Below are 10000 nucleotides of genomic sequence, written 5' to 3'. Positions count from 1 at the left end.
TTTGGGGCTGTTGCTGGGCAACACGGACTTTCAACTCCCTCCAAAGATTTTCTATGGGGTTGAGATCTGGAGACTGGCTAGGCCACTCCAGGACCTTGAAATGCTTCTTACGAAGCCACTCCTTCGTTGCCCGGGCGGTGTGTTTGGGATCATTGTCATGCTGAAAGACCCAGCCACATTTCATCTTCAATGCCCTTGCTGATGGAAGGAGGTTTTCACTCAAAATCTCACGATACATGGCCCCATTCATTCTTTCCTTTACACGGATCAGTCGTCCTGGTCCCTTTGCAGAAAAACAGCCCCAAAGCATGATGTTTCCACCCCCATGCTTCACATTAGGTATGGTGTTCTTTGGATGCAACTCAGCATTCTTTGTCCTCCAAAACGACGAGTTGAGTTTTTACCAAAAAGTTATATTTTGGTTTCATCTGACCATATGACATTCTCCCAATCTTCTTCTGGATCATCCAAATGCTCTCTAGCAAACTTCAGACGGGCCTGGACATGTACTGGCTTAAGCAGAGGGACACATCTGGCACTGCAGGATTTGAGTCCCTGGCGGCGTAGTGTGTTACTGTCACACCCTGACCATAGTTTGCTTTGTATGTTTCTATGTTTTGGTTGGTCAGGGTGTGATCTGAGTGGGCATTCTATATTACATGTCTAGTTTGTCCAGTTCTATGTTCGGCCTGATATGGTTCTCAATCAGAGGCAGGTGTTCGTCATTGTCTCTGATTGGGAACCATATTTAGGTAGCCTGGGTTTCACTGTGTGTTTGTGGGTGATTGTTCCTGTCTATGTGTTTTCACCAGATAGGGCTGTTTAGGTTTTCGTTACGTTCATTACGTTCTTTATTTTGTAGTGTTTGTATTGATTCGTGTTTTACGTTTGGTTATTAAAACATGGATCGCAATCTACACGCTGCATTTTGGTCCGACTCCTTCTCATACAGAAAACCGTTACAGAATCACCCACCACAACTGGACCAAGCGGCGTGTCAACAGGCAGCAGCAGCAGGAGAAGGAACAGAGGCAGGTGCAGCAGCAGCAGTGGGAGAGGCTGCATTACTTGGAGAAATGGACTTGGGAGGACGATTTGGACGGTAAAGGACCCTGGGCACAGCCTGGAGAATATCGCCGCCCCAAAGAGGAACTGGAGGCGGCGAAAGCAGAGAGGCGCTGGTATGAGGAGGCAGCACGGCGACGCGGATGGAAGCCTGAGAGGCAGCCCCAAAAATGTCTTGGGGGGGGGGGCTAACAGGGAGTATGGCTACGCCAGGTAGGAGACCTGCACAAACTCCCTGTGCTTACCGGGGGGCTAGAAGGACCGGACAGGCACCGTGTTATGCAGTGGTGCGCACGGTGTCTCCAGTGCGGGTGCATAGCCCGGTGCGGTATATTCCAGCTCCGCGTGTCGGCCGGGCTAGATTGAGCGTCGAGCCTAATGCCATGAAGCCGGCTCTACGCATCTGGTCTCCAGTGCGTCTCCTTGGGCCGGCTTACATGGTACCAGCCTTGCGCTCGGTGTCTCCGGTTCGCCTGCATAGCCCAGTGCGGGCTATTCCACCTCGCCGCACTGGCCGGGCGACTGTGAGCATTCAACCAGGTAAGGTTGGGCAGGCTCGGTGCTCAAGAGCTCCAGTGCGCCTGCACGGTCCGGTCTTTCCAGTACCACCTCCACACTCCAGCCCTCCGGTAGCAGCTCCCCGCACCAGGCTTCCTGTGCGTGTTCTCGGCCCAGTACCACCAGTGCCAGCACCACGCATCAGGCCTACAGTGCGCCTCGCCTGTCCAGCGCTGCCGGAGCCTTCCTCCTCTCCAGCGCTGTCGGAGTCTCCCGCCTGTTTAGCGCTGTTAGAGCCTTCCTCCTCTACAGCGCTGCCGGAGTCTCCCGCCTGTTCAGAACTGCCAGTCTGCAAGGAGCTGCCAGTCTGCAAGGAGCTGCCAGTCTGCATAGAGCTGCCAGTCTGCAAGGAGCTGCCAGTTTGCATAGAGCTGCCAGAGCTGCCAGTCTGCAGGATGCCGCCAGAGCTGCCAGTCTGCAAGGAGCCGCCAGAGCTGCCAGTCTGCAAGGAGCCGCCAGAGCTGCCAGTCTGCAAGGAGCCGCCAGAGCCGCCAGTCTGCAAGGAGCCGCCAGAGCCGCCAGTTAGCATGGAGCAGCCAGAGCCGCCAGTCAGCATGGAGCAGCCAGGGCCGCCAGTCAGCATGGAGCAGCCAGGTCCGCCAGTCAGCATGGAGCAGCCAGGGCCGCCAGTCAGCATGGAGCAGCCAGGGCCGCCAGTCAGCATGGAGCAGCCAGTCAGCATGGAGCAGCCAGTCAGCATGGAGCAGCCAGAGCAGCTAGTCAGCATGGAGCAGCCAGAGATGCCAGTCAGCATGGAGCAGCCAGTCAGCATGGAGCAGCCAGAGCTGCCAGTCAACCAGACTCTTCCAGATCTGCCAGTCTACCAGACGCTTCCAGATCTGCCAGTCATACAGACTCTTCCAGATCTGCCAGTCAACCAGACTCTTCCAGATCTGCCAGTCTACCAGACTCTTCCAGATCTGCCAGTCAGCCAGACTCTTCCAGATCTGCCAGTCAACCAGACTCTTCCAGATCCGCCAGTCAGCCGGGATCTGCCAGAACTGCCAGTCGGCCAGGATCCGCCAGTCAGCCAGGATCTGCCAGTCAGCCAGGATCTGCTAGATCCAACTACCTGCCTGGGCTTCCTCTCAGTGCTGAGCTTCCTCTCAGTCCCGAGCTGCCCTTCTGTCCCGAGCTGCCCCTCTGTCCCGAGCTGCCCCTCTGTCCCGAGCTGTCATTAAGGAGGGTAACCTATCTAGGGACGCTAAGGAGGTGGACTAAGACCATTATGGAGTGGGGTCCACGTCCAGCGCCAGAGCCGCCACCGCGGACAGATGCCCACCCAGACCCTCCCCTATAGGTTCAGGTTTTGCGGCCGGAGTCCGCACCTTGGGGGGGGGGGGGGGGGGGGTACTGTCACACCCTGACCATAGTTTGCTTTGTATGTTTCTATGTTTTGGTTGGTCAGGGTGTGATCTGAGTGGGCATTCTATGTTACATGTCTAGTTTGTCCAGTTCGATGTTCGGCCTGATATGGTTCTCAATCAGAGGCAGGTGTTCGTCATTGTCTCTGATTGGGAACCATATTTAGGTAGCCTGGGTTTCACTGTGTGTTTGTGGGTGATTGTTCCTGTCTATGTGTTTTCACCAGATAGGGCTGTTTAGGTTTTCGTTACGTTCATTACGTTCTTTATTTTGTAGTGTTTGTATTGATTCGTGTTTTACGTTTGGTTATTAAAACATGGATCGCAATCTACACGCTGCATTTTGGTCCGACTCTCCTTCTCACACAGAAAACCGTTACAGTTACTGATGGTAGGCTTTGTTACTTTGGTCCCAGCTCTCTGCAGGTCATTCACTAGGTCCCCCCGTGTGGTTCTGGGATTTTTGCTCACCGTTCTTGTGATCATTTTGACCACACGGGGTGAGATCTTGCATGGAGCCCCAGATCGAGGGAGATTATCAGTGGTCTTGTATGTCTTCCATTTCTTAATAATTGCTCCCACAGTTGATTTCTTTAAACCAAGCTGCTTAGCTATTGCAGATCCAGTCTTCCCAGCCTGGTGCAGGTCTACAATTTTGTTTCTGGTGTCCTTTGACAGCTCTTTGGTCTTGGCCATAGTGGAGTTTGGAGTGTGACTGTTTGAGGTTGTGGACAGGTGTATTTTATACTGATAACAAGTTCAAACAGGTGCCATTAATACAGGTAACGAGTGGAGGACAGAGGAGCCTCTTAAAGAAGAAGTTACAGGTCTGTGAGAGCCAGAAATCTTGCTTGTTTGTAGGTGACCAAATACTTATTTTCCACCATAATTTGCAAATAAATTCATTAAAAATCCTACAATGTGATTTTCTGGATTTTTTTTCTCATTTTGTCTGTCATAGTTGAAGTGTACCTATGATGAAAATTACAGGCCTCTCTCATCTTTTTAAGTGGGAGAACTTGCACAATTGGTGGCTGACTAAATACTTTTTTGCCCCACTGTACATGTACAAGTGATTGTATTCGTTTTAGCATTTAACTCTCCTCTTCCCTCCTCTCTTCTCCTTTCCTCAAATCTCTTCCCCTCCCCTCCCCTCCTCTCCTCTCCTCCCCTCCCGTCTCCTCTCCTCCCCTCTCCCCAGGTATGATGCAGCCTGTCTGTTGCTGGTCTATGGGGTGTACATCGTAGTGTTGTGTTTTGACCTGAGGATCAGTGAGTGTGTTCTGAGGAGGTTCAGCCCCTGCTGTACTTGCCTGGGGAAAGGTTCCGGGGATCACAGCGAGACACAGCCATTGGTTGACACCACTCTGAGGGTCCACAGACGTTCTAGAAGCGACAGCGGAATCTTCCAGGATGATTCAGGATACTCACACATTTCCCTCAGTCTGCACGGCCTGAATGAGATACCAGAGGGTAGCTGACTCTATCTGTCACCTAAAAGTTTTAAGTATTTGGTTTTAAATATACTTAAGTAATCAAAAGTAAATGTAATTGCGGAAAAAATACAATTAAAAATTACTTATATTAAGCAAACCAGACGGCACAATGTTCTTGTTTTTTAAATGTACAGATAGCCAGAGGCACGCTCCAACACTCAAACATAATTTACAAACTAAGCATGTGTTTAGTGAGTCCGCCAGATCAGAGGCAGTAGGGATGACCAGGGATGTTCTCTTAATAAGTGTGTGAATTAGACCATTTCTTGTCCTTCTAATCATACAGAATGTAACGAGTACTTTAGGGTGTCAGGGAAAATGTATGGAGTAAAAAGTATATAATTTTATAAAAGTTAAAGCAAAAGTTCTCAAAAATATAAATTGTAAAGTACAGATACCCCAAAAAACTACTTAAGTAGTACTTACAAGTATTGTTACTTATGTACTTTACACTACTACACACACACACACACACACACACACACACACACACACACACACACACACACACCGCTCTGGTATATGACACATTGATGCCATGCAAACTGAGGAAGGTGTGTGTGTGTGCGTGCGTGCGTGTGTGATTTACTCCAGTGGGGAGTTTGCGGGGACAGAGGAGAACAAATTGCAGCATTTTTCCTGCCAAGCAACAACAACACAGCAAGAGGTGCCGCTAATCAAAACACAGATCTGAGAATCACACACACACATATTTTCTCTTGAACGCTTTCTCTGGCTTCTACATAAAATTTCACAATTTGTGTGAGAACTTATTCAAGTAAATCACACCTGTGTGTTTCATATGAGAACAGGGATTGACACCACTTGTGTTTTCTCTCTCTCTCTGTGTATGTGTGTTCCAGACCACAAGAGTGTGTTCTCAATGCCAGAGAACGACCTGAAGCGAATCCTGTGGGTGCTGTCCCTCCCGGCCATCGTGATTCTCTACCTGACGATTCCAGACTGCAGGAGACGGTTCTGGAAAAAATGGTTCATGTTCACCTTCTTTATGTCCGCTGTCTGGATCTCAGCCTTCACATACGTACTGGTCTGGATGGTCACTATCGTAGGTAAATATATATATATATATACTACCGTTCAAAAGTTTGGGGTCACTTAGAAATGCCCTTGTTTTTGAAAGAAAAGCTCATTTTCGGTCCATTGAAATAACATCAAATTGATCAGAAATACGGTGTAGACATTGTTAATGTTGTAAATGATTATTGTAGCTGGAAACGGCAGATTTTATATACATAGGTGTACAGAGGCCCATTATCAACAACCATCACTCCTGTGTTCCAATGGCACATTGTGTTAGCTAATCTAATTTTAAAAGGCTAATTGATCATTAGAAAACTCTTTTGAAATTATGTTAGCACAGATGAAAACTGTTGTTCTAATTAAAGAAGCAATACAACTGGCCTTCTTTAGACTAGTTGAGTATCAGGAGCATCAGCATTTGTGGGTTCGATTACAGCCTCAAAATGGCCAGAAACAAAGAACTTTCTTCTGAAACTCGTCAGTCTATTCTTGTTCTGAGAAATTAAGGCTATTCCATGCGAGAAAAAAAATTGTACAACGCTGTGTACTACTCCCTTCACAAAACAGTGCAATCTGGCTCTAAGTTCCTCTGTCCAGTGTCTGTGTTATTTTGCCCATCTTAATCTTTTATTTTTATTGGCCAGTCTGATATATGGCTTTTTCTTTGCAACTGCCTAGAATGCCAGCATCCCTGGAGTCACCTCTTCACTGTTAACATTGAGACTGATGTTTTGTGGGTACTATTAAACGAAGCTGCCATTTTGTTGTTACAGCCTTATTCTAAAATGTATAACATTTTTGTTTAATCCTCAGCAATCTACACACAATACCCCATAATGACAAAGCAAAAAAACATGTTTTTTTAATGGCAAATTTATAAAAATAAAAACAGAAATACCTTATTTATATAAGGTATAAGACTCGAAATTGAGCTCAGGTGCATCCTGTTTCCATTGATCACAGTGGTAAATTCAATTGATTGGACATGATTTGGAAAGACAAACACCTGTCTATATAAGGTCCCAAAGTTGACAGTGCATGTCAGAGCAAAAAACAAGCCATGAGGTCAAAGGAATTGTCCGTAGACCTCCGAGACAGGATTGTGTCGAGGCACAGATCTGGGAAAGGGTACCAAAACATTTCTGCAGCATTGAAGATCCTCAAGAACACAGTGGCCTCCATCATTTTTAAATGGAAGAAGTTTGGAACCATCAAGAATCTTCCTAGAGCTGGCTGTCCGACCAAAATGAGCAATCGGGGAGAAGGGCCTTGGTCTGTGAGGTGACCAAGAACCCGATGTTCACTCTGACAGAGCTCCAGAGTTCCTCTGTGGATATGGGAGAACCTTCCAGAAGGACAACCATCTCTGCAGCACTCCACCAATCAGGCCTTTATTGCAGAGTGGCCAGACGGAAGCCACTCCTCAGTAAAAGGCACAGGACTTGGAGTTTGCCAAAAGGCACCTAAAGACTCTCAGACCATGAGAAACAAGATTCTGTGCTCTGGTGAAATCAAGATTGAACTCTTTGGCCTGAATGCCAAGCGTCACGTCTGGAGGAAACCTGGTACCATCCTTACGGTGAAGCATGGTGGTGGCAGCATCATGCTGTGGGGGTGTTTTTCAGCGGCAGAGACTGAGAGACTAGTCAGGAGTGAGGCAAAGATAAATGGAGCAAAGTACAGAGAGATCCTTGATGAAAACCTGCTCCAGAGCGCTCAGGACCTCAGACTAGGGTGAAGATTCATCTTCCAACAGGACAACGACCCTAAGCACACAGCTAAGACAACACAGGAGTGACTTTGGGACAAGTCTCTGAATGTCCTTGAGTGGCCTTGCCAGAGCCTGGACTTGGACCTGATAGAACATCTCTGGAGAGACCTGAAAATAGCTGTGCAGCAACGCTCCCTGTCCAACCTGACAGAGCTTGAGAGGATCTGCAGAGAAGAATGGGAGAAACTCCCCTAATACAGGTGTGTCATGCTTGTAATCGCTTCCAAAGGCGCTTCAACAAAGTACTGAGTAAAGGATCTGAATACTTATGTAAATATGATATTTCAGTTTTTATTTTTTATAAATTAGCAACATTTTCTAAAAACCAGTTTTTGCTTTGTCATTATGGGCTATTGTGTGTAAGGGGGGAAAGGATTTCATACATTTTTGAGTAATGCTGTAACCTAACAAAATGTTGAAGGAGTTGAGGGGTCTGAATACTTTCCTAAGGCACTGTATATACTATATATATATATATATATATACAGTATAAACACTGGGCTGGAGGGTCACTATCGTAAGAAAATATATACATATTGGTCACTAGGTAAGTCAGGCTCCTTTACATCAGTGTTACTATTGTCTGACGTCAGACTGAGTGACGATTCCCTCTGCATTGTCTGACGTCAGACTGAGTGACGATTCCCTCTGCATTGTCTGACGTCAGACTGAGTGACGATTCCCTCTGCATTGTCTGACGTCAGACTGAGGGACGATTCCCTCTGCATTGTCTGACGTCAGACTGAGTGACGATTCCCTCTGCATTGTCTGACGTCAGACTGAGGGACGATTCCCTCTGCATTGTCTGACGTCAGACTGAGTGACGATTCCCTCTGCATTGTCTGACGTCATTGTCTGACGTCAGACTGACGATTCCCTCTGCATTGTCTGATTAAGGGACGAGCTTTGCGTAGGAGTGATGCCACCTGTCAGATATCAATGTCGTTTTCATCAATGCTTTTCACAATATATTCTCAATACACAATACATCCTTCATCAATATATTGCCTTAGGCCCTGTGTACACTCAGGTTGTACAACTGATGTACAGTACATTTGACACAATGTTTGAGTTTGTCTGAACCGTTGTTGTGTCGCCACAACAAGTGTGTAATTATTTCTGTGCAAATGTGTTGTACCTTAGTGGTATAACTTGTATGTGTATGAGGTCTAAGTGCCTGCTTCCAGACTGCAGGTGTTATTGAGCAAAACATTTGCAATTTTTACATGAAAAGAAGGAATCACATTAGTTTAAACCATTTTCATGTTACTCAATCAGAGAGTTATGGAAGTCCAAACGAGGAGGTTTAGAATGTGTATGAGAACGTTAGAGTCAGATGTCAGATGTTAGAGTCGAGTCACATGCTGATTCCTGGGATTCCAGAGCAGAGCTGGGTCCTACAGGCTTAGTGGCGCTCCAATGGCCCGGTGGCCAGACACTAGCCCAGCCAGCACCGGGTTTACACACATACACGCACACACGCATGGATACACACACACGTGTGAACGCATGCACATATGCAGACGCATGCAAATGAAGGCACACAAACGCAGGCACACTTAAACACATTAAACACAGACGCAGGCACACTTAAACACATTAAACACAGACGCAGGCACACTTAAACACATTAAACACAGACGCAGACACACTTAAACACATTAAACACAGACGCAGACACACTTAAACACATTAAACACAGACGCAGACACACTTAAACACAGACGCAGGCACACTTAAACACATTAAACACAGATGCAGGTACACTTAAACACATTAAACACAGACGCAGGCACACTTAAACACATTAAACACAGACGCAGGTACACTTAAACACATTAAACACAGACGCAGGTACACTTAAACACATTAAACACAGATGCAGGTTCACTTAAACACAGTAAACACAGACGCAGACACACTTAAACACATTAAACACAGACGCAGACACACTTAAACACATTAAACACAGACGCAGACACACTTAAACACAGACGCAGGCACACTTAAACACATTAAACACAGATGCAGGTACACTTAAACACATTAAACACAGACGCAGGTTCACTTAAACACATTAAACACAGACGCAGGTTCACTTAAACACATTAAACACAGACGCAGGTTCACTTAAACACATTAAACACAGACGCAGGTTCACTTAAACACATTAAACACAGACGCAGGTTCACTTAAACACATTAAACACAGATGCAGGTACACTTAAACACATTAAACACAGACGCAGGCACACTTAAACACATTAAACACAGACGCAGACACACTTAAACACATTAAACACAGACGCAGGTTCACTTAAACACATTAAACACAGACGCAGGCAGACTTAAACACATTAAACACAGACGCAGGTTCACTTAAACACATTAAACACAGACGCAGGTACACTTAAACACATTAAACACAGATGCAGGTACACTTAAACACATTAAACACACAGCAGTCAGATTACCGCCTGCTTCACCTCACACACTGCATGGCTGCCAGGAGACGTCATGTGAGCTTCGGGTGGGAGTAGCCTCTAGGCACAGATCTAGGATCAGCTATCCCCAAGCTTTACCATTACAGAGAAAAAACAAAGAACTGACCTTACATCAGTGTTGAGGACTGATGTTGTCATGTGACGTTAGTAGACATGAGAGTATAATGGGATTATTATGTTTTAACCTTCAGAACAGCTCTCT

General features: G+C 46.5%; 1 protein-coding gene across 2 annotated transcripts in view; it reads left to right on the top strand.

Moving 5' to 3' along the window:
• The window catches only part of LOC139395923 (solute carrier family 24 member 5), a 25627-nt gene that overhangs the window by 5059 nt on the left and 10568 nt on the right, over positions 1-10000 (top strand). For both annotated transcript variants that reach the window (XM_071143228.1, XM_071143229.1), the window contains exons 6-7: positions 4189-4460; positions 5347-5553. In XM_071143228.1, coding sequence (XP_070999329.1) covers positions 4189-4460; positions 5347-5553 — 479 coding nt within the window. The remainder of the gene's footprint in view (positions 1-4188; positions 4461-5346; positions 5554-10000) is intronic.

Source organism: Oncorhynchus clarkii, unplaced genomic scaffold, assembly GCF_045791955.1.
Source record: "Oncorhynchus clarkii lewisi isolate Uvic-CL-2024 unplaced genomic scaffold, UVic_Ocla_1.0 unplaced_contig_3712_pilon_pilon, whole genome shotgun sequence".
NCBI lineage: Eukaryota > Metazoa > Chordata > Actinopteri > Salmoniformes > Salmonidae > Oncorhynchus > Oncorhynchus clarkii.
The sequence above is the reverse complement of the archived record's forward strand: the minus strand, read 5'-3'. Positions and strand labels throughout refer to the sequence as shown.